General features: G+C 49.1%; 1 protein-coding gene across 3 annotated transcripts; it reads right to left on the bottom strand.

Annotated features, from left to right (window-relative positions):
- Positions 1-1,742: 1,742 nt before the first annotated feature.
- On the bottom strand, positions 1,743-24,554 carry LOC308064955 (uncharacterized protein). 3 transcript variants are annotated; one of them, XM_080390301.1, is made up of 2 exons: positions 7,707-24,554; positions 1,743-7,670 (listed from the first exon to the last, which is right to left on the bottom strand). In XM_080390301.1, exon 1 carries the CDS (start codon positions 22,934-22,936, stop codon positions 21,992-21,994), a length of 945 nt encoding a protein of 314 aa, XP_080246427.1. In that variant the 5' UTR covers positions 22,937-24,554; the 3' UTR covers positions 1,743-7,670; positions 7,707-21,991. The 3 variants fall into 3 exon arrangements, with proteins under 3 accessions (XP_080246427.1, XP_080246428.1, XP_080246429.1); XM_080390302.1 differs by having other exon boundaries at positions 1,743-12,014; positions 13,327-24,554; XM_080390303.1 differs by having other exon boundaries at positions 1,743-13,401; positions 13,720-24,554.
- Between the last annotated feature and the right edge of the window lie 46 nt (positions 24,555-24,600).

The raw sequence follows: 24,600 nt of genomic DNA, 5'->3' as shown, positions 1-24,600 counted from the left end.
GGATCCCAGGGAATTTGTCAATTTCTACAAGGATTTGGAGACTTCATGGTGTCAGCACCTTGTGCTGGGCTTGTCAGAGGCCCAGAGGGACTCCAGCCTGCGTCAACACTGGTGGCAGCAATGACATCTCATTGACTTCTGGGCATGGCTGTCATGCCAGGAATGCCAGCTCCATCCACAGAGAGGGCTTGCAGATTAACCAAACCAAGTCAGTCCTGGCAGTGCCGGGACTTCGTTCACCTGTGCCATGCTCTGGAGACGGCTGGCCCTGTCCTGTTCGGTTGTCTGACACCCAGCTTGCTCCCATCCCTGACTAAGTGGGTGTTTAAGTCCTTATAGCAAGAACAGGAGATGGAAATGTCCATCCCCTTCCACCCATCCCTCCCAAAGACATACGTAGTCTGGGAGCAGTGCTACCTAAGTGAAACCAGAGGTGAGAGTGTCCATCATCCTGGCGACTAAAGGCAATGAAGAAATGCAGGACAAGATGGAGATGCCCAGAGGAGTGATGTCAACATGACTCTCCTCCAGGCTGGGCAATATCATGTGGAGGTCACCTTGTAGTTGGGAGAAATTTCTTGGTGATTGTGTGGGTCATGGAGAGATGAACGTGTAATGGGTAAGGGGGGGCAAGCCGTAAGGCCACTCTGGCGATCTGAAACCCATCCCAGGCAGCAGCACACGTTGGTACCAGGACATCGTTCGGTGTTCCTGAGTGATTCAGCTTTCAGCAGTTCAGCTGAGGGAAGGTGAGTCCTTGTTGAAGACCATTCCTGGCAGGGCCAGGCCAGCAGCTGCAGTTTCCCTGGGATGGCTTCCAGATGTGTGGAGATGGGGGAGATCCACTTGTTCGATGAGACCCTAACAAGTGAGGGAGTGAGTGCCTGGTTCACCTGGGAGGATACGGGTCTTCAAAGGGACGTTCGCTGAGGCCAGTCCCTGGGAAGGCAGGTCTGAGATCACAGGTGAGGAACATCTGGCGATGAAGATAATTTCTTCCACTGGAGGACTGGTCACTGCTGGCCTCCAGGCCTCCTGCACGCAGGACCCAGCGTGAGGGAGGGAGAGGGAACGAGGCACAGACACGGAGCAGAAGCATCAGGAGCAGAAACATCAGCTGTGTCTACATCAGAGCAGTGCAAGTCCCACCCAATGGGACTGCCCCATCAATGTGCTTCATGTGACCAGCATCCACAGACCTTCCCATCCGTCTGACACATCCCCTGCTCTGCCACGGGGTGTCTTCTCCCCATCCCCTGTAATATTGTCCTGCCTCTTGATCATTGCCTCTGCCACCATCTTCCCTTCCCCACCTGTGCCCCGTAACACCTTCTGCCTCTCCAACGTCTTCTCCCTCACCCCAGCACCTGGCTTGTAGGCTCTTGCAGAAGGTGTTGATTGCCCCCAGGACGGAGCTCGCTCCCTTCCAGCAGCAGACAGCACTGGTCTCTGCTCAGGGTGCAGGTGGGGCGGCCTAGGAGTGAGATGGGTCTCTTCCATGGCTTGTTGTGAGGTTCTGTCCACAAGTACCGCCAGCAGCCAGGAGGTTGTCCCTGTGCATCTCCTGGTGTGAGCTGGTTCTGTCCCCATGAAACGTGGTGGATGAGAGCCTGGTTCTGTATTACTTTCTAGGATAGCGTCTGGGAGTCGGGGTCAGGAAGCACAGATCTCAGAAAGGGGAGAAGCTGCCTGCAGGGTGGCCTGTAGGATTGTATTTTCCTCCCTTCCTTGTTTCCTAATCGCCCCAAGTTCACCTTCAGCTGGGTCAGCAGCTTGTGGAGCCCCAAGGTGATGAACTAGCAACAGTCTTTTTTACCTTTGTTCTCTACCCAGGGCGTGGAAAACAAAGCTCAAGAGCTGATGGTCTCTTGTTCCTCCTGGCTTGCCCCAGGCCATGGAAACATTACGTTGAAGGGTGGATGTGCTCCACACCCATCTTCCACTGCACATGCTGGTCCTCACCTGTGTCACAGCAAAAGACAGGTCCAGGTCCAGCAGAACCGTGGTCACAGTGGGAAGCCCTTCCAGCAGAGCACAGTGCCGGGGATGGCATGAGCCTCTTGCAGCGTCCTGAGCGTGGCTTGCAACGCAGCTCTCGTGTGCCCAGGTCCAGCAGTCTGCCGTGCACTCGCTGTCGCCCTGCACTGCTGCCGACGACCTCCCACCTCCTTAGCACAAAACCCAAGGCAGGTTGGAAGCAGACGCTGGTGATCTGAGCTGAGACCGGGCGAGCGAGCGGCGGTGTTTTCCCTCCGCCTCGGGTGGCTCCGCGCATCACTGCAGCAACCTCAGATGTATATTTGTAATGTTCTTTGGTCTTTGTATGTTGGTGTGTGTGTATTTACATATGAGCGTGTGTCGGTGTGTGTGGGTGCGCGCGTGTGTGTAGCTAAGGGATCTATTTACCGTCAATGTGAGTGACTGTACAGGGGGCAAATCACAGGGGGGGGGCAGGGCTGGGGGGGGCTTTTTTTTTTTTTCACTTGTTTAATTGGTTGTTTAGTTATTTTGGGTTTCAGGTTTGGATATTTTTTTTTTTTTTGCGAGAGGGTGGGTTGGGGTCTGTTTCAGATCAATTGACAAGGTGAGGGCCTTGATTAGGACCAAATTTTTGTGCCTGTTGCTCTGGTGATTTATTTAGAAATCAAAAGTTTACTGTATGGTGGCCCATCCTCGTCACTCTATACATATGAATATACAGGACATATTATAAATATATATATATTATACATACTGTATGGAGAGAGGTCATTAATCTCACATCCCCTCTGGCTTTGGATGGACACCTCTTCAATATGCTGTAATGTAGCTTTGACCCAGTGCTGGGAACGACCAGAAAGTGCCAGCACCCTTCAAAAACTGGCAATGACACCAATAAAGGAATGAGCATCATTGCAAAGGGCGTCTGCAGCCTCATTCATCCGCAGCTCCAGCCGGCTGGATCCTGCAGGCACCCCCTTGATCAGTGCAGGCACCATGTACCCTGTGCGGGGGGGGGACCTCGCGGGCTCTGTGTGTTTAGAAACAAAGATTTGGGATTAGGGCTCCTGCTGTGGTGTGAACGGGGGCATCGATGCCTGCCCTGCCTGGATTTCTCCATGTATTTCTCCTGGTCCGTGTAAGGCAGAGCGTTTGTACTACAGCAGCTGTAGTTTGCAGGAAGCTTCACTAGAAGGTCTAAGTACCAAAAGCTGGTTTTGCTGGGAATGAGCTCACTTGCTTTCTGTATAAAAGGCAATATATGAGCTCCAAGAGCACAGTGAGGCCCCTGTAAAATGGGTGAGTCATTTTGGAGGCAATTTCATTCTACGTGCTCACTTATTTTCCTTCCAGCTTCGTGACCAGGATGCCAGGAATGGATCCCCACATGGTCTGGTTTATCAGCATCAGGTCTGTAGCCTGCATTAGGTGCGGCATGGGGAGCTGGCGGAGCAGGGGGCTGGAGCTGGGTGGGTGGGCTGACCAGGAGCCCCCCTGGTCAGACGCCTGGGGAGGATGGTTCTTGCAGAGGAAGCAGGGAAGAACATGGGGGTAAAAGCAAGTGAGATAAAGTGGCAACGGTTACAACCTGCAGGGAGAGCGAGGAAGGACCCATGGACAGCCAAGTGAATCAAAGCTGGTGGTGAAACAGGAGCTTGGGTAGCCTCAGCATTTCAGGAGCAGCAGCACTGAGCAGGGAATACACTGGTCATCTCTCAAGTGCCACCGCATTTTTCTCACGCCGCTGAAAACGGGGATGTTCCCTTGCCGTATGCATTCAGGCAGCTCTTACGAAGAAAACACTGCAATGGCACCAATTTCCCATGCTTGGAGATCGTCCTTGGCAGTCTGACCCGTCCTGGCAGCCACAGGGCATGGCAGCGGCGCAGGCAGCTGGTGCTGGGCACCGCTCATGGCAGCGGCGTGGCTCCCTCTGCTCCCCAGCGTGCTTTAACCTGGTGAGCTGCCTCTGTGCACTCATCCCGGGGTAGCCCGGGTGCCTGTGGGCACAGCGGCAAGGACATGGGCAAAGTGAGGGACAAGACACACAATGAGAAGGAAGAGGAAAGAGAAGAAGAAGAAGGCAAGCCATAGCTGCATCAGTAGTAAGAGAAAACTGAAAGAGGGGTGCTTCGCTATGCACCAGGGAATGGATGATACTACCAGAGAAAAAAAACTAAGCATGCAATGGTTTTGGGTTTGGGTTTTTTTGCTTCAGTCTTCATTTAAAAGGTCAGTTGCGATCAGGTGGCTAACAATAAATGTCAGCAAAAAAAGGCTGAGGACTCAGGCTAAAATAAGAAAATGGTAGGTTAAAGATTTCTTTTGCATGCTGGAGGTTTCCAGATTGGCTGGGTCTGATTTAATTCATATCGACATACATAGGGAAGTCGGCAAAGCAATCTCGGGGCTGCAAGCGAGGTGTTTTGAGATCTCATAAAGAAACAGGAACAGGACAAATGTAAGGAGTATCTTTACAGTGGGGAAAAGGAGGACTTGAGGGATTATATACTTAACTTCAGTGCCTGAAAGGATATTGAATGGGTCAACAAAACCCATCTGCAAGTATTGACAGAACAAGTAACAGCCAGCATGGCTGGGTCCAAACCAAATCACATCAAACCAACTTAATTGTCTGCTAAGAGTAAGAGATCTTGCAGATATGGAGGAGGCATGAACTGTGGTATATCGAGATGTTGGTGAAATGCTTTGACGCACTCACTGACGTGAGACTGAAGTGGAGTTAATGGTGGCAGATTTTTTCCAAAAGAAATAGGTCGTAGGGAGGCAGAGACAGCAAGGGGGTTTGTTCTGGTTTGTTCTCCTTCAGCCCAGCACTCCCATGGGCAAGCCTTGCTGGGCACCGCTTTCCAACCAAGAACGGGACCATTTGGAATGGTTTCAATGGGAATGATGTGAAAACATCAGAAATTGAAAGAAACAGGGTGATATCAGTTCTAGCTACCGAAAGGAGACAGGACAAGAACTTCTGGCCTCAGAACACAGCGGGAAATATTTAGATTAGAATTTGGGAAACCCATTGTAAGCCCCCAAGGATAACACAGCGCTGGAGTAGCTCACACATGTTATGATACAGAATCGCTTCCACTGGCGGCTTTTAAAAGCAGATTAGACTGACAGCTGTCAAGAACTGCTTATGAGACAGTTAATCATGCTGGAGGGCAAAAGATGACGAGATAACCCCTGAGCGTCTCTTCCAATCCTGTTTTCCATCATTCTGTGATACGAGCTTCCTGCAGGGCTGCAGCCTGGGAGGGCAGCTGAACCCTGGGCAGAGCTGGGAGAACTGGAGAGGGACAAGGTAAAGAAGGGCAAAAGTTGGAGTTTGTCATGTTCAATTTATCTCACCACTGCCAGTGAGGGCAGCCTGCGAGCAGATCAGAAGAGCAAGGTCCCTAGGTAACACAGAGACAATAAAAGGGGGAAAATGACAAATTATAAGCCTCGCCATGCAGTCAGGAGCTCTACTTATTCCAAAGGAGTTCAGAAATCCCGCAGGAAGGGTGCAGAGAAAGGCAAAGGATTTTTCCACAACAAGTGTAACTGCCAAAACCATTCTGAAATGTCAGCTTTGGCAATGCACGTGGTATATCCCACGGGACAAGAGGGTGACTTTGAGGAGGTAAAAATGCTCCGGTCACCAAAATGCTCTTTCCTTGCAAATTCTGCGGTGTCTGGGTAATGATGTTACAGTCTTGGGGGCTGTTTGATTTTTCCCTACACCAGTGGCAGCCCGTCAGCCAGGAGAGCAGCTGCTGGTTTGGCCTAATGAACATAAGTGTTGCTGCCGCCTCTGTCACTCTCTCCTGTCCCAGTCAGAGGCAATGGCAAGAGGGCACGAGCGCCTGCAGAGCGTGCATAAGGTTTGTGCGGTGCTTGGATGTCCTCAGCTACTGCATCTCATGAATATTGATGATCCAAGTTCATAACATTTGCAATGCAGAAAATACCCAGGAGTGTCTGTGTTTTCCAGCTTAGCTTGGTTTTGTTTTGTGATTTGTTTGCTTGTTCTTCGGGGCTGGCTTGTCTTTTTACAAATGTCTGCTGCAGTTTCTTTATTGATGACATTCAGTGGATTTAGCAGCGAGGAGAATCTTTTCTCTGGTTGAAGATCTCTTTGCTTCCCTGGAACAACTATCCCCTGTAGTCCTGCAGGATTACACAGAATCCTACGGTTTTGACGAGAATATTGAATCAGGTTATAGACACATGATTTGAAGAGATGTGTCCCATATACTGACAGTTCAAAAAAGGCTGTAATTTTTTAACAGAAATCTAGAAAATATAGGGTCAATTCATGATAACAAGTTCAGTTTCTTTCTTACTACAATTCATAGGACTGTAATATATCTGAAATTTCTGCCTAAGATTTGTACGGCTCTATATGCCAATATTTACATTTTCAATGATGAACGTAAGTGAAAATTTTGAAGGGGCCAAACATCTACACCCCACCTTGTCAGCAAAGACATACCCCATGTCATATATACTTGAGTGGCCAGTTTGTTGTGGTGAAGATCAAAGGCCCACAGAAGTAGCTACTTACCACTTAAATAAATCCTGACATAACCCACAGCATTCAGATTCCCTCGGAGATGGAAATCACTTTGAAGACATGGGCCAAAAGAGCTGCAGAAGAATCAGCAAGAAGCTTCTGTGACTCTAACAGAGGGCAAGTGGGATGGGATGAAGGCAGATGGCTACCAAGGCAAGGTCCCCAGCCTGCAACACCTACAGATAATTATTCCCTGAAGAGCATCCAGCTCTGCTTTCAGACTGTTAGAAGATGGTTTTAGTGGGCTCAGCCCTGCAGGTCAGGGGTAACTGATTGCAGAGCCATTGCGGCTCCCTGCAGTGAGAAACATGAGTGAGAGGTTTGGAGTGGGGCGCTCTGCAAGAAACGTGGGGAGTTGCTCCATGGCCAGTGACTGCTGTGACTGGACAGCCTCGAGCAATTTCGAGTAGTGCTGGTCTCCAGGCCAGACTCACTCTTAGAGCAATGACATTCATGTGGTTAGTGACGTGCATTTAGGACTGACTGTGTCTGAAGTGGAACTGGGTGCTAGAGCTGGGGTCAGCAAAAAAATGTCTGTGCTGGGAAGGGTGGGCAGAGTGACATGGGCACCCTTTCGTCTCCTGTGCCAAGGACAGAAGGATGTGTTCGGGGAAAATCTATACAGCTCCTGGTTCCTCTTCTTGCTCTCCTCTTGTGTGTGGAGAATGAGCCACCGTGATAGTGACTAGTCTCTGAAACCTCCATAACATTTGGAGGTATGATCAAGATACGCAAGGATAGTTCAAAGCAAGGCTTATCAAGTGTTTTATATCTCAGTCTCCTTCAGGAAAGCGGGTAACACTTGCTGTCACTGAGCCCTGCTTTTCTTTCAGTCCAGCTCTGCCACTCCTGGTAGTGGTGGCTGAGGTTCTGCTGCTCCCTCGTGCCTGCCCCAGGACAACGTACATAAGGGACACAAAGACCATCAGGACTCCTGGCTCTCAGGAAAGCTCGTCTCTCCTGCTGACCCTATTCCTGAGCCACAACGAGCCAGGTATTCTAAATCCCAATTTTCCTATTCCTAAAGCAGTGCTAAAGCTTATCATCATCTTTGTAAAGTACTTTGAGATTTTCTTGTTATAAAAAGTTGCAAAAGAGCTAAATGTTTTTACCACTGAGTAATTTTAAAGTCTTTCAGCACGAAGGTGACTACAGTCACTAAAAATATGTTGCATGGACTTCCCAAGACAAAAGCTGTGCCGGAAGCCTTTAGTCCAGAAAAGTTTTTTGGGTTTGGTTTTGGGTTTTTGCTGTTCCTTGATGCTCTGATGACACCCTGTGGACTTTTCCCTGTACTACTGTTAGCTGTGCAAAGACCCAAGAATTTAATTCTTTTTCTCCCCAATGGCTCTTCCATGCCGCTTCCCTACATTTTTCTCTAGTGACTTTTTTTCTTCAGGCTGTTAACTCAGTCTTTAGTGGCTTTTAGCAAGGGAGACACGTCACTAATATTTGGCATATACTGTTCCTGTGCATTGCTCTCTCGCTAACACTGGTTCTTTTGCAATTAGGTGACCTAGACCCCTCTGTGACCAGCTGTGCTCCATGGCACATCTTGAAATGCAGCAGTGGGTTTCAGATATTCAAAGTGATCTGTCCACTGGGACTGTGGTGATCTGAGACCTCCTCCACAATGAAATTCCCCAGATTTATACTCTGTCTGGAAGAATATACTTGTCCTTTGTCCCCTCAGTCTCAACTTCTATGCCAGCAGAAGGATATATTAATTATTTGTAGCTGTTCTGCCTCGAAGTGTGTGGCCTGTATGTTTATTTGCCTCTTGGGTATACTTGACAATCAAGCACTGATCCTTGAAGAGCAATGTTGGTGGGGGCGCACAGCAGCCACTGGCTCCCACGCCATTCCACACTTGTCTGTACTCAGGAATTAGTTTCCCTTTTAGTTTTCCTCAGTCTCAGAAGAACCATGAAAGGAAGGGAAGAAGTAGGAATTAAACCTTCTTTCTCCTGTGAGTGCTTGTCTCCATTTGAATTCACACTACGAATGGCAGCAGAACCACCCAAACCCCACCAAATAGCTGGAAGAGAGCAGCAGAGGTTTCAGAGGAGCGTTCTTCCAACAGCAACATACCCAGAGACCTCATGAATGGTATTAGGCTCAGTTAATGCCTGGACAGAGTTTGAGGTGGCCACGCTACGGAACAGAGACACCTGCATAACAGATGGGGAGAACGCCAGACCTTGGTGTATGTGGTTTAGGGGAAAAGAAGTCCCTATTCTGACACAGTGAGATCCGGACTAATTCTTGGATGAAAATTCAGGTTGAATTTTGTTAGCAATGTTGTCCCACGGTATAGCAACAGAAGAGTCAATCTTACAGTTTTTGATCATCCTCTTCAGCTTGCCAGTGGTGGCAGCCACCAGAACATCTGTCTTCATTGGAAGACGAAGATGGTGGCCAGCCCAGGGCTGGTGTGTCAGCTTCCCCGAGGAAATGAGAGTGGCCTCAAACACCGCCCAGGAATTTTGTGTGTAATGAGGGGAAACCTTTAAAGGAATATCAAACTTGTAAGCATGGAAAAAAAGAGAGAAACACTCCTCCTGAGGGTGGGGGCAGATACAGCTGCCAAATGTATTGTAGGAGGCCAGTGAAGATCTCAGAGTACTTCAGCTCCAGCAGTCATTTAAAACATTAGGTGGAATAAATTGAATGGAGGCCACTGGGGTGGGTGTTCATCAGGAAATAATTCCAGCCCCTTTGGTTAGATGTCCACTGGAATGTTTTCTGCTCAAAAAAGCATGCGGCACCCTGCTGTGAGCTGTCAGAAGATGTAGCTGAACTGAGCGTGATGAGATGAGCAGCCAGGCAGCAGAGTTCCTGGTACAGCAACCATTTCAGCCCATCGGAGACCAAATCGATTAGTCACATTGCTCCCTGCCTTATCCTTCAGCTAAGTTTGGAACAGAAGAGAAAAGCAGTACCTCAACTTCCCCTACAACAGGAGAAACAGTACCCTTGGGAGGCCCGTGGAGCCTGGCTCCGGCAGCTGCCCTTCCTCTTTCTGCGCAGGGTGAAGGAGGACAGGAAAACTCCAGCTCCAGAAGACAGGTCCCATAATCCAGCTGCAGGGAATAACCCACCCACTAACATGTTCCAGGCTCCCGACTGCAGAAAGTTGCACCTGGTGCCTAGTGCATCACTTCCCAAGGAAAGGGAAATGAAGTTCGTATCCTTGTGGAAATAGAACAAAGTGATCTTATTGTTTTATTATCGTGTCTGACAATCTTGTGTGCATGAGTGAAATGCCAGACTCGCTCTCGTTGTTCCCTGACTTTGAGGATGCTGATGCATCTTGTGTGACAGGTGAGCTCACCAGCTCTGAGCTTTTACACTGTTGGAAATGAGCTCAGACCCGCACGGCAGGGCACATCGCGCTGTCGTGTCAGATTGTGGGAGCACGCTGGAAGTCATTCTGTTGCATATCTTATTCTAGACTTGCACTCAGTGAAGACAGCTGTGGTTGTCTGAAGGAGTATGTGGTTACTAAATGATGTTTAGACAATCGTACTAAGCAGAGCGATGCTTGTGGAGATCAGGTAAAGTCTGTTGTGAGGAATTGTACAGTTACGGGCAGCTCAATGACTTGGGACTCCCAAGGCAACTTTTTCACCTATAGCCTGTCAGAGCCCAATACTCTCTGAACAGGATCTTGTAGATATTCCACCCACGGAGGGTTTAATGTTTAACCCTAAATTTACTTATTTGAAGATATTTTATATATACTTTTTGCCACGCTGAGAGATAGATAAATGATGAAGAGAAAGAGGATTGAGGGGTATTTTTTGAGATCACAGAATTAGAGAATCACACATGTAATTAAGCAGAGTGGCACAGCAATGAACTGAAATCACAATACAAGCACAAATGACAGCAGAAAACAGCAATTGCAGTATGCCGTTGAATCGCAACACAAACATGATTCCCATTACCAGTCTCCATAATAAGGTCACCATCATGACCCTGAGCATCCCTAGTCCCTGCAAAGGGACCATAGTCTGAGACCAGCTCAGGCACTTTGCTCTCTTCAGAGGATATGTTGTTTGTCATCCAGATTTTACACTCTCTGTGGGGCTGAGCCATGGATGCCCTCCCCCACTGCTGGTCTGACTAGCTCAGGAAAGCTTTCAAACCCTTTTGACTAACTCAGAGACAAACATCCAGCCAATCACTTGATCTGCTCAGCTGATACAGCCAGTTGATCCAAAACAAAGGCTACCCTCCAGTTACTTTTTTGTTGAGACCAGTTCATGTTTATTTGCCACAGCTGTGGTCAGTCACTCCTTCCTTCCTTGCGCTTCATGAGCCCTCGTCCTTCTCCCCTAAGCCTTCTTCCATTGCAGGGGTTTATTGATTGGTCCCATCGCTAGGTGCGCATCTGACTGAGTCATGATTTCAAACAAACACGGAACAACTTCTGCAGTAGCAAAATCCTGTCCAAGGGTGAATCCAGGGTAGCAGCTAGAGAGACTTCTTTGAGGGAAGAAATGGGAATTTCTGCATATTTGCCCAGAACATCACCACGCTCAGAAGATCTAGGGTGAGTCCCAAAGCATCTGGTGGTCAGTCTAGGTAAGGTGTTTTGTTCATCCATTGTCTTGCCCAATGGGAGTCATCATTCCCCCTTTCTCAGTTAGGTCACAGACAATTCCATTGCTTTTGTGAAAATCCTTGACATCATGAATAGACAAAATCGCAGGATGTTGTATCAGGCCCACACTAAAGGGAAGACAAATCCCCACAGATGGAGCAAACATCTTGCAGGTCAATAGGCTGCCATGGGCAAAACGTCTCAACTCAGGAAATTTCCTTTGTTTAATTCACTGTCAGCTAGCATAAGCTTTTCATTACTGGTTTAGGTATTGAGAAGAACTAGAAGACAAGCAATTAAACAAACACTTAGGGAAATTACTTTTTGCTCCCTGCCACAGCCCAACATCTTCTTTCCCTGCTAATCTCATTTCCCCATCTTTTCACCGCACGCTGCGCTCACTGAGTGAGGCAATGGGCAATGCAGGAGGTGGGGCCAGTGCTTAATGGTTTCTGTCTACCACTCCCTGCTTCTTCCTCTTTTCTTCTGCTGCTCCTTGCTTCTTGCATCTCCCCTGCTTTGGTGTGGGAGCTGCAGTCCCTTTGGGGGTGTCCCAGCTCCAGTTTGGCTTATCCACACGCCACAGTCCTGTCAGAGGTACCTTCTTTGGCACAAAGTGCCACCTTCCAAGAGTGTGTCTCCAGCTGTATCCCCAGCAATGCTGCCTTCCATGTGTTTTCTTTGCTTCCTTCTTTCACATTTCTTCTCATACGTCTCCTCCTGTGCCCCAGGTTGTGTCACCACTCTGCCCTTGAATTTCTAAACAAAGATCAGCCTCCCTAAGGTCAGAACCAATCTCCAACTGCTATCCACTGCTCGATCAGGAAATGGCCTGTAGTAAGATTTCTCCTGAAAAAAAAAAGAGCTAATAATTCTGTAAGTTCTTGGGATAAAATTACTTTCACCTGAAATAGGCATTGTGGGAAGAGTCCCTGAAAGAGGTCAAAGAGGGGTTTGGAATAGGAGGACTTTTAGGATTTGATGATGTACCCTCAGGCTGGGGAGTCCCAGTACCCAGCTGTTCATGGTAGCAGCCTGCCAGGGCACTTCATCATCTGGAACTTTTTTCTGACTAGTTGGGCATAGGTGATGGTGGGTAGGAGGGCTGGAGCCTCATTCACACCCTTGGTATAACTTCAGATTGTCACTTCAGAGGCCTGAGGTACCAAAAGAACGGGCCCGTTTGTCATTACAGCACTTGTCAGTAACACAATGTCTTCGGGAGCCCCTGGTGCGTGCCGAGAGGCAGGGAAAGGTGTCAGGAGTTCTGTGAACAATGGAGATACGCTGAGGTGTCTGCAAGGCCAAGGGAGGAGCCCAGAAGATCACAAGATAGCTTGCAGGGCCAAAGCTGAGTTAACAGTCTTTCCCTTAGCAGCATTCGACACAGTCTTTCCTTCCAAGGGAACGGTATCCTTTTCTTGGTATGTATGTCCAGGACAGCGTGAAGACTGAAGCCAAGAAAAGCCTCTAAGTGCCTTGTAAGGCTGCTCATAGTGCAAAGATGCCCTCCGCAGGCACTCAGTGGGGAGCAGGTGCCTCTGTCTGCTGAGGTAGAAGGACTGATAGGAAATGAAACGCCTCTGTTCCTGGCTTTATGTTGCTTTTTCCCGACGGTCCTGCTAGTAGTGCAAGTTTCAGGAGGGGTGAGGGACTGAGGGCACCAGAGCTGCCCCAGCATCCCACCTCACAGCAGAGGAGGGGGATCTGCTGGAAAGAAGTGGCCAAGGAGCCTTAAGGGATACTGCCAGGTGACCGCAACCTACACAAGTCTCGCTGGATTGAGTGTGAGCACCGAAGGGGGGTGCTCTGAAGGCAGCACCAGAGCTGGTCATACACGCCAATGGGATAGTCTGGGATTCACCGAGCAAACCCAGTGTGGTGAGGAAGGTCCAGGCTTCAGGAGCTTGTCTTTTGCCCTGCCCTGGTACAGACGGCACATGGGCTGTGCCCATAGAAGTATTTCAGAGTCCTGATGAGCCTCTCTCAAAGTGGCTTACAGAGCCATGCCTGTAGCTAAGGCCACTGGAAAGACCAAACACTTCATCTCCCCACCACCTGCAGGCTGCGGTTCCCAATACGGGAACGTCAGCTTTCTCAAGCGAGAAGTAGGTCTCCAGCTGGCACAGTTGTGTCTGTTACAGGGGTTCTGCGGACGTACCTCATGTCAGTAAGAAGTCACCCTCGCTCTCATCACCGACCAACAGAGAAATACTGCTGGAAGTCTTTCATTGACCTGGGAAGAACAATCAGCTCTTCACTATCAGAAGTAATGGAAGGTAAGGATTTGAATAGCGGAAAATTCAAAGTAGAATCATAGAAGGGCTTTGGTTGGAAAAGACCTTTAAGATCATCAAGTCCAACCGTTAACCCGGCACTGCCAAGCCCACCACTAACCCATGGCCCTAAGTGCCACATCTACGTATGTAATACAGCTATCGTCCTGCAGCAAAACTGGCTCCTAAATGTTTAGCTTCATTGCCACTGCACCATATTCCCTACTATTTAATTTTCCACAAAATGTAAAGTGTCAGCTTAACTCCAGAAGCAGTACCTGGACTGAAGCGATGTGGCTCATCCCATCATACATATCAGATTTAGTAACCCAGCTGCTGAGGAGCATATGGCGATTTCTGAGCTGATTCTGCAGCAGGCCTGCTTGGATTTCCTGGGGCACATGGCGATAATGCTTTGCCTGACCAAAGAAGTCCTGCTGGACCTGAGCTGGCTCTGCGTAACCCCAGGTCAGCTATCTGCCTTCCCAGCAACCCAGGCACCCTGCAGGTGGGTGACAAGAGTTAAGAAGACAATACACCACGCTGTTGTGAAGTGACCATGTCGTATTTCAACTTTTCGTTCAAGGCCGCATTCACTGATTCGCACAAAGTTCTGGGTTCCTGGGTTTTGTATCACTTTCAGAACTTAAAATAATTATTGTAAAGCTGTAGCCCCATACCACCCCCACCCCCCGCCCCCACCCTGCCCTGAAAAGCTATCTGTTCAATTCTTCAGCTCAGCAGTCTGATACTTGCTTGTTCTTTTTCCTGGCTGGAAGTATCAACCTGCAACCAGCTCACTGCTTGCTTTGAATCTGACTTTAGAAATAGGGGAAAAGGATTTAAACAGACTGACTGCTTCCAGCTCTGGGGTCCCCAGCACAGGAGAGACACGGAGCTGCTGGAGCGGGGCCAGAGGAGGCCAGGGAGATGCTCAGGGGCTGGAGCAGCTCTGCTGTGGGGACAGGCTGGGAGAGCTGGGGTGGCTCAGCCTGGGGAGGAGAAGGCTGCGGGGAGACCTTAGAGCACCTGCCAGTGCCTAAAGGGGCTGGCAAGAAAGCTGGGGAGGGGCTCTGGGCAAGGGCAGGTGGCGATGGCACACGGGGGAATGGCTTTACATGAGAGAGGGGAGATGGAGATGAGAGATGAGGCAGAAATTCTTCCCTGTGAGGGCGGCGAGGCGCTGGCCCAGGCTGCCCAGAGCAGCTGTGGGTGCCCCATCCCTGGCAGGGCTCAAGGCCAGGCTGGACGGGGCTGGGGGCAGCCTGGGCTGGGGGGAGGGGTCCCTGCCTGTGGCAGGGGGGTTGGGAACTGGATGGTCTTTAAGGTCCCTTCCCACCCAACCCATTCTGTGGCTGTATGATTACCAATTCTGCTTTACCGTTAATTCCTGTTTAATAAATATGAATTGTTTAAGCTTAAAGCAAAATGATTGTGATAACCTTGCTCCTGATTTTTACAAAGTGGGATAGTGCTGTGGTCATATATAATAAGGTCAGTCCTTCCTTTTGCCATCAGGGTTGAACTGATCCCCTTACAATGAACTGTGCTTCACTTCCGCCTATACAGCTTCAAGAGATAAAATTAGATCTGAGGAGAATGACCCCTGAGAGCAGCTGGCCGACCAAGCCACTTGCTCTGCAACATCTCTAATAAGCTGTAATTTGTACTTCAGCTATTATACTTTTTGCCACACTGAGAGCTAGATAAATGATGAAGAGAAAGAGGATTGAGGGATATTTTTTGAGATCACAGAATTAGAGAATCACACAATGGTTTGAGTGGGGAGGGACCTCTAAATGCCAAATAGTTCCACCTTACCACCACAGGCAGGGACCCCTCCCCCCAGCCCAGGCTGCCCCCAGCCCCGTCCAGCCTGGCCTTGAGCCCTGCCAGGGATGGGGCACCCACAGCTGCTCTGGGCAGCCTGGGCCAGTGCCTCGCCGCCCTCACAGGGAAGAATTTCTGCCTCATCTCTCATCTCCATCTCCCCTCTCTCATGTAAAGCCATTCCCCCGTGTGCCATCGCCACCTGCCCTTGCCCAAAGCCCCTCCCCAGCTTTCTTGCCGGCCCCTTTAGGCACTGGCAGGTGCTCTAAGGTCTCCCCGCAGCCTTCTCCTCCCCAGGCTGAGCCACCCCAGCTCTCCCAGCCTGTCCCCACAGCAGAGCTGCTCCAGCCCCTGAGCATCTCCCTGGCCTCCTCTGGCCCCGCTCCAGCAGCTCCGTGTCTCTCCTGTGCTGGGGACCCCAGAGCCGGACACAGCACTGCAGGGGGGTCTCACCAGAGTGGAGCAGGGGGGCAGAGCCCCCTCCCCCTCCCTCACCCTGCTGGTCGTGCTGGCGAAAGCCCAGGGTATGTTGGCTTTCTGGGCTGCAAGTGCACAGTGCCAGGTCATGTCCGACTTTTCATCCACCAGTACCCCCAAATCCTTCCCGGCAGGACCGCTCTTCTCTCTTCATCCCCCAGCCTGTACTGATATGGGGCTGCCCTGACCCAGGTGCAGGACCTTGCACCAACAGTTTAACTCTGTGGCTTGCACAGGTGCTTTTGAAAGACAGACCTGTGTGGGGCATGGGTCCTTGGAGGTGCTGGCATGTGGGGCAGAATGTCCTCCCCAGAAGCATCCAGTGGAGTGTAGTTCCTGCTTGACTTTTAGGGTTTTGCTCCATTTCTTCACATGCCAGGACTAGACAACAGTCCTTGCACTTGATGGACAAAGATCCTGGCTGGGCTTTCAGCACTCTCTGCCACGTAGGGACTTCTGTGTCAGGGGTCCCCAGGTGCAGGAAGAAGAATACTGGGCGATAGTATTTGAAACACCAATAAACCTGCTTTTCTCTGGCAAGAACCTCCTCAGGTCTCCAAGGGGCTTTCAGATAGGTTCGTAGTGCACAGAGAGAAGTGATGCAGTGTTCCCTGAGCTCACAGCTACTGTGTGAGGTTTGGAGATGGAGAGCCTTGTCAGCACAGCACCGCATCTGAGCTACCAGCACCGCTCACACAGCGATTTTGTGTTGGGGTCTAACTCCTGCTAAGTGCGCAGCCCCTTCGGGAAGATGCGTAACACGGCTGTCCTTTGCAGGGTAGCTTTATGGTCAGGCTCCTGTTATCCCTAAGGGAGAAAGTAAGTGAGTATCTTCAAGAATGCACTCAACATCATCTGAACTTTGAATCCCTTCACCTAACTCTTGCTTCTGTGGGCATTATCGCCTGTCAGGGAAGGAAGGGCAGTATGCTAGCAACTCAGTCTCTCGGCAGGCTCTCCGGTAAGTAAGCAGAAGCAAGGAGAAATAGATATGGAGCAAAAAAGATCCATGATTTCTACTGCCTTTTGTTTGTATTTGTGAAAATGTGACTTACAAAAATTAATTCGATAATCACAATGATTCCAAGTCTTACAAGATTCAGATATACTCCTAAAAAGCCACGATCATGAAGAATAAGACTGGATAATAATTTAAGCTTTAATATTTTAATTTCTTTACATGAAAGTAATTTTCTAACACTTAAAATAATAGAAATAAAGCTGAAAGATATGCAAAGCACACCTGAAAACTTCACAAACAATAAATTTTAGCCTTGCTTCATTTTTAGCAGGTTGCTGGGGTTTTATCTGGTTGTTGTTAGGTATTTGTGGATAAACCTGCTGGTACAACATCCGTCTCAAAAAAGGCAAAATCTTGATTTGATAGTGGTTTACAGTCAGCTTAGCACAGGTGCACATCCAGGAGAAGCCATGCTTTCAGACAGGAGCACCGTCTGCAAAGTTATTCACCATTGCCGTTGCAGTGGGCTTTTGTAACAGGTAGAACTAAAGTTACCCGTGTGCGTGTCATTACACACAGGTGGAAGTCGGATGAAGAAAAGCAAGCTGGGTGATTAGTGTCGCTGGCCCTGGAAGAATCTGTGGGTACAGCGATACTGCACAAGGTGCAGGAGCAAATGTGCATGGCGCAGGCGTGCTAGGTGAAAGAAGCCAAAATAACTGGTATCCATTCTCTGAAAGGCAGTATGGAATCAGGCTTCCTGACAGCCTGTGTGCATTGCCTAATGCTGTGATAAACTGTCAGGGAAGTGTGATACTGATCTTCGGGTAGGAGCGAAGAGAAACAAAATTATTTGGAATTTGTTAGATGGGCAGATTTGGGGTTTCTGGGCATGTTTTGAGCATTAGACTAAAACAAAGGCAGTTTTCAACTGGCTGAAAATCATGATCTCCTTCCAACTGCAGCTGTTGCTCCCTGTGCCCAGCTCTGGTCAGCCTTTTACCCAGGTGGATACGGTAATGCCCTAAGCAGATTTTCTTGTAAGGGATAAAAAGGTGGTTTTCACCACACCCTTGCAGCAAATTGTTAACAGGGTACACAAGAGAAGAGGAATGGTCAATGCTGGAATGTGTTGTTCTGTTGACTGAAGCCATAAGGAGATGGTAAATAGCATGTTCCCCACAAGATACCTTGGGGGACAGAATTTTATCTTATCATGTTAAAAATGAGATCCCCCTCTTCATTTTCAAAAGTGACCACATCCTACCCTACTTATCATCTAACATTCAAATATATTCCCAGATCCACTCAACTTGCAGTGCCAGCCCCCACTGTCCACTCGACTGATTTTCAAACCAGAATATTTCTATGCCTTAAAACGTTACTTTTGTCTCCTGTAGCGACCCATTGCCTCTTCTTTTACGCTTCGTCATTGCCCCTTGCAGGCATGCTGTATTTTCGAGGTCGCAGGGCAATTCTGTTCTATGACTAGGAGGTCTGAGTCCTAGAATATGAGTAGCAAATACTTATCACTTGAGATGGAGCGTTAGAAAGTCAGCCCTGAGCTCATGTTTCTTACAGCACTGAGTTGCCATATGCAGGGATATTCATCCCCTGACTTGCAGTCAGCTGAAAGCTGGACACTGCTGAGCCAAGACTTCAGCAATCTCCTCCTCCACTTCTAGCTCCAAATCAGGTCCACAAAGTTCACACTTGGAGCCTGTTAGGCTCCAAGTTGAATCAATGCACTGTTTCTTCTAGCCCTCTTGTTGGTGTTGTGTGTGTGTCCCTTCCCCCTGCCCCCCCTAATTCCTTGTGTGGGAAGAGTGAGAGGGAAGTCGCCACTGCTAAGAAAGCCTATGGAGCAAATTATTTTCCCAATGTTTGCCAGGAAAGGCTCAGGCAGAAAACTTTCAAATCCCAGCCTCCGCGGAAGCATTTGAAAAGCAGGCCCATTTTGCTACCGACAGCCGCGGGTGTCAGCTGTGAACAGACACTTCTGGGCAGGCAGCGGAGCACGAGGTGCTCAGTGCAGCTGCAGGTGCTCCCTGGGGAGTGCAGAGAGCTCCTCTGCCCTGGTGACGCACCAAGACCTCCTGCACAGCAAGTTCCCTCTTCGCTTGCTGGCCAAGAGCCTCATCCGGGGTTTTATTGGGTTTGTTTGGGTTTTTTTTCACTTTCCTTTCTCATAACACGTGCTGGCTTTACTTCTAAAACCAGTTTTATGTGCCTTAGCTTTATGCGCTTTGTATGCTCCTCTGAAGAAAGAAACCGTGGTACAGTAGATGTAGCAATAATAATAATAATTATTATTATTAATAATAATAATAATAATAAATCATCTGCCTTGATGAGGCATGCCTGTTTATTTTTCTTTTGAAAGATGAGCTTTCAGGCTCCAGAGTGCAACACAGACCACAGCTACTTTAGTTTGGCAGTGGCTTCTCTTCCTGGAGATAAGGTCCCAACTCTGATGGCGTGTTAAATCCTAGCCCTGCCTCATCCCCTATGTAGCACTAGGCGCCAATGTGGAGGGATGTAAACAAGGCAGTATACAACTTTACCCTTTATACTTTCAAAGGAATAGCATGGGTAATGTGGCAGACAACAGCTGTGGGAGTTGCACTTTGTGACTTAGGAGCAGGAGTGTCTTCTGAAAAGAATTGTGATGCCTACTCGTGTGTCCTAGTGTTTTAAAAATGTAGATTTGTTCCATCACAGGAACTGATTCAGAGGAAAGGAAGATCATATGAACTTTGTGGACCTGATTTGGAGCTAGAAGTGGAGGAGGAGATTGCTGAAGTCTTGGCTCAGCAGTGTCCAGCTTTCAGCTGACTGCAAGTCAGGGGATGAATATACCTGCATATGGCAACTCAGTGCTGTAAGAAACATGAGCTCAGGGCTGACTTTCTAACGCTCCATCTCAAGTGATAAGTATTTGCTACTCATATTCTAGGACTCAGACCTCCTAGTCATAGAACAGAATTGCCCTGCGGCCTCGGAAATACAGCATGCCTGCAAGGGGCAATGACGAAGCGTAAAAGAAGAGGCAATGGGTCGCTACAGGAGACAAAAGTAATGTTTTAAGGCATAGAAATATTCTGGTTTGAAAATCAGTCGAGTGGACAGTGGGGGCTGGCACTGCAAGTTGAGTGGATCTGGGAATATATTTGAATGTTAGATGATAAGTAGGGTAGGATGTGGTCACTTTTGAAAATGAAGAGGGGGATCTCATTTTTAACATAAGAGCCAGCGAAGAGCTACATGGGGAAGAGCAATTCTGGATTAGAAAAATGATGAAACAGCCATGGATGGATATAATCAGGGCATGACTGCATGGAGAAGGATTTTGCAGTGACTGAGGTACGGTATGTGACCGCCTGGATGAGATTTCTATTTGATCAAGGGGAAAGCTGCTACATTAGGTATTTTACACACCCGCTACCATCCTTCTCGACGAAGACAGCACATTCCATGGCATAATTCCGCCATGCCTAGAATCTGCTAATCTAAGGTCTCTGCGTCCGTGGGTTCTTACATCAAAGGTGCAAATTAAACTCTGTTCTGCTCAGAAGACATTTTGGAACTTGTGAACAGTCATCCTGAGCAAAGTTCAAATGAGGAGGGGAGATTTCAGGCCATGTGTTCCAGTTTCAACCCATTCAGAGGATGGCTGTACTGGCTGATGTACTTTATTGATGGTGTAGGGGGATCAGTTCCCCAGAAATATTGGATTCCATGACACAGTTAAGTTGCAAAGGACACTTTGTTGCTAGACCTAATTTCCCTGGCATTTTTATCCAGATACAGGATCCTTGCCCAAGACTGCTGAATAGTGTTCTGAATGGCTGCAGCTTGAATGGAAGCTAGCACAAACCCCGCTATAGACTGGAAACATTAGGGATACTTTCAAAAGGCAGAGTTATAATTAATGGTGTGTTGAGCTTTTGAGGCATGCACATCTTGTGGGGTTCTATTTATTTATTTATTTAACAGGTCATGTTAAAAGTAGTTCATTAAACCGATGACATGTGCCCTCTATACCTAAGGAAACAAATTACCATTTGTCCAATTTGCTTGCAAAGAGTAAATATTTAAATATATACAATATTTAAATAATAATAATAAAAATAAGTAAAATATTTAAATATATAGAAATATGCTCTTAGTGTTTGTTTGCACTGGCCACATATCTTATTTTGTATCTTTGATCTCTTTTTCAGGAGACAGGAGGACAGGATGGGATGACAGGAGGCTGACTTGGGCCAGAATGCCCTGTACTTAAAGATGTCGTCTAAGTCAAGGCAATATGGAGATGAGACTGGAGTTAGCTGACATCTGTTAATTGAATCTGGTCTCTTCATCAGAGCAGAGAAAGCCCTAAACAGGCCTGTGATTTAGTTCTTCAGGTCCTGAAAGGCATTTTTGTACCTGAACCTCACTTGTATGCCCTAATTGCCAGGTGGTTTGCTACAGAATTTAAGGATTTGCAAGAATTTTTGTCATTGATACACAATAAAAGAGGGCAGGAAATGTAAAACTGACAAAGATAACCTCTGCTTCTTGCCGAGGGTTCACAGCTACCGGTTTGTGGAATCAGTATAAGTCATAATATAAAATATCTTAGATAAAGATTTTTAAATTCTGCTTACATATCTGGGGTAAGTGCCCCCCACACCTATCCTCTGAAAAAATTTGTATTTTGTGTAAAAATTTGCAAAAAGTGTTTCTAGTCATCCTCTGTCCCTTCCTGCAGTCAGTTGCTATCAGATAGAGTTGCTCACTGCTGTGGCCATGTCATTAATGATCGCAAAGCCAGTGATTAATGTCTTCCAGCTTGTCTGACTTCCAATCTGGAAATTAAATGACCTTCAGAGAGTAACTTAAGATTCAGAACTCCAGGCTTAATGTAAAATTTGAGTGGAATAACATGATGGCTCACATCCTTAAGATGAAACAATTGATATGTGGTATGTGATTATCTTAGACCACAAATATTTCCTTAGCTCATTGGATGAATAATCTGGTTTTACTTTATCCAGAATGTGCACTTTTCTTTTTTTTAAAACCCCGGAAGCTACTGTTAAATAAGCTAGAGTGAAGTATGGCTAGACAGCAGAATGCACACAAAACACTGAGCCACAAGAGGTGGGGAAGGCATCTCACCAGGTACATGGGGACATGAGGAGCCCAGAGAAAAAGGTCAGATCACAGGATCACAGCATCACAGAATGGTGGGAGTCAGAAGGGACCCCTGGGACCACCCAGCCCACCCTGCTCAATCAGGCTCTCCTACAGCAGCTGCGCAGGATCACATCCAGGTGGGCTCTGGACGTCCCCAGAGAAGGAGACTGCACAGCCTCTCTGGGCAGCCTGTCCCCGTGCTCCGGCACCCTCAAGGGAAAGAAGTTTTTCCTGCTCTCCCCACGGAGCTCCCTGTGCTGCAGTTTGTGCCCGTTGCCCCTTGTCCTGTCGCTGGGCACCGCTGACAAGAGCCCGGCCCCGGCCTCCTGACACTGGCCCTTAAGGTACCTGTGTGCATCGCTCAGGTCCCCTCTCAGCCTTCTCCTGCCCAGGCTGAACAGCCCCAGCTCCCGCAGCCTTTCCTCACCAGGGAGAGATGCTCCAGATGGAGATGTTTGAGTACGAGCTGGTGGTGTGACCTCACCACAAATTAGACAAGTGGCATGCTGGCTACAGGAGGAAAAATTACTGTTCCCCCTGTATTTGGCACTGTTGGGGCCCCACGTTGTATAAAGTTTTAATCTGGGCTGCCTCCGGTTCAAGAAGGATGGGGAGAAGCTGGAGAGAGGCAGCACAGGACTACCAAGATGCTCGAGGTCATGGGGCACGCAATGCACAAGGAGAGGCTGGGGCTGCAGTGCTTGCTCCACCTCGGAGCAGCCCAGTACTACGTGAAGAGGACGGAGCCCAGCTGCTCTGGGTACCGTGGTGTAACGGGGGCAGTGGCTCAAACCGCCGTTTGGAGGTTCAGCTTGGACAGCAGGAAAAACTCCTCCAGAAGGTGCAGGTGCGCACTGGTGCAGGTCAGCCAGGCAGGGGGAGGAATCTCCAAGCTTGGATGATTTCAGGACGTGGCCAATGCTGCAGTTAACCCAGCCTGAGGCTGCTGACAGTGCTGCTTTATGTGAGATTGAACTAGAGACCTTCCAGCCAAAGCCTCTGAATTTATGACTCGCAGTGTAAATCCAAAGAGCCACTAACATCGCGGGCTGGAGCAGGTACCACACTACATTTCAGAAAAAGAAGCAAGCTGCAGGTCAGGGAGTCAGTCTGAGATTCACCTAGGAGGTGGAGAAGTGGCCTTTCATCTTTGATCCTGGACTGGCTTACCGCTTCCATAGCCTCGGCGAGTGACTGTTCCCCAAAGGTTAGTTCGTTACGAGAACTCACTCCTTTCCCTTGATACTCAGTTCAATTTTGTATTGCACGACAGTTTATACTGTACATTTATGCACATTGGTCTGTTTTGGCATCATTGTCTAGTCACTGCACACGAGCTCACAACCTGCTGAAGGTGCTGTGAGAACAAAGGTGTACAAACACCTTTAAGGACCTTAAAGGCCCTTAAAAAGGGACCTGTTGTTAGAAGACCTGTTGTCCCTGGCACTGTGGCTTTCCCCCGCAGATACATACTACAATTTTCCACATTCTCTTCCCATAGAAACAGGAACATACGATGCTGCACAGTGTGAGAAGCTGCACAGTGTGAGAAGCTGCTCATTTTTCTATGAAACCACAGTATGGAACAAGCAACCATTTGAGATGCTGCATAGACACATGTCCTTTGCAGGTAGGTAACAAGGTCTGGCTTTCGAATAGCTTTTCAAAGAGAATTAGCTTTTCTAGCCAGTCAGCGATATCCCACCTTTAACAGGAAAGAAGATGGAAATACAATCACAAGTCTGGGTGGGGTGGGAGCATCACCTGGGAGCTCCTGGGGCTTCCATGGGCAGAAGCGGTCAAGAGAAGATGGGAAGGGATTGCAGCTCCAGAGGATGAGATGGGACAGGGGGACAGCTGTGCTGCAAAGGGAAGCAGAAGCACACGGAGCAGCGCTGCAGGAGAATAGCCAACAGCTAGGACAGCCTGTCCTGGCAGCACGGGGATGGGAGCAGGCAGTAAGTGTTGGTGAGGGATGTGGTGGTCAGTGGGCTGCATGAGGGACAAAGGCAGCCACAGCTCTGGGCAACAGCAGAGGTGCTGACAGAGGAAGATGGCACCCGGGGTGCCAGTGATGCCAGGGTGTGTGATGCCAGGGCACAGCAGCTCCAACCGCAGGTGTCGGTGCCTGGGAGAGGAGCACAGACACAGGTGTGTGGTGGCCTGGGCCACATGTGGTAGCCCCCATGGGGGTGCATGGTGTCTCGGGCCACGTGTGGTAGCCCCCGGGGGGGTGCACGGTTGCCAGCAGCAAGGGAAGGGAGCCAAGCAGCTGGCTGCGGCTGCTGCTGCTGCTGCAAAGCCATGGGTGGCGGGGAGCCGAGCTTGCTGGTATGGGGGGAAGGAAAGCAGGGCAGGTGCAGGAAGGGTTTGGAGGCTCCCGGTGTCTGTCGCGACAGGAAGGCAAGTGGCCAGGAGCAGGGCGAGCTAGTCGTCACCCCACAGCAACTGCCGACTGCAGGTGTCAAGGCGGGCAAGTGGCGGCTCCCGGGGTCGCCTGGGCCAGGCCTGAAAGAGCCAGAGCCGTTTGCTAGCGGCTGGTAGCAGCGTTACCGCCATCATCCCCCCGCCCCTTTATCCCTCCCCCTCCCCGTCCCCGTCGCGTTTCCGCCCCCCCGCTCAGGCCGCGCCCTTTGGCGGTGCCGCGGGGCGGGCCGTACGCATGCGCGGGTCGGGGGCGGGGCTCTGCGCCGAGCGGCCCCGCCCC

The sequence above is a fragment of the Falco punctatus genome, assembly GCF_963210335.1.
Source record: "Falco punctatus genome assembly, chromosome: 5".
Taxonomy (NCBI): domain Eukaryota; kingdom Metazoa; phylum Chordata; class Aves; order Falconiformes; family Falconidae; genus Falco; species Falco punctatus.
The sequence above is the reverse complement of the archived record's forward strand: the minus strand, read 5'-3'. Positions and strand labels throughout refer to the sequence as shown.

Coding starts and splice junctions, on each gene's coding strand:
- LOC308064955 (XM_080390301.1), bottom strand. CDS start 22,936: ATGTTAGTGGCTCTTTGGATTTACACTGCGAGTCATAAATTCAGAGGC.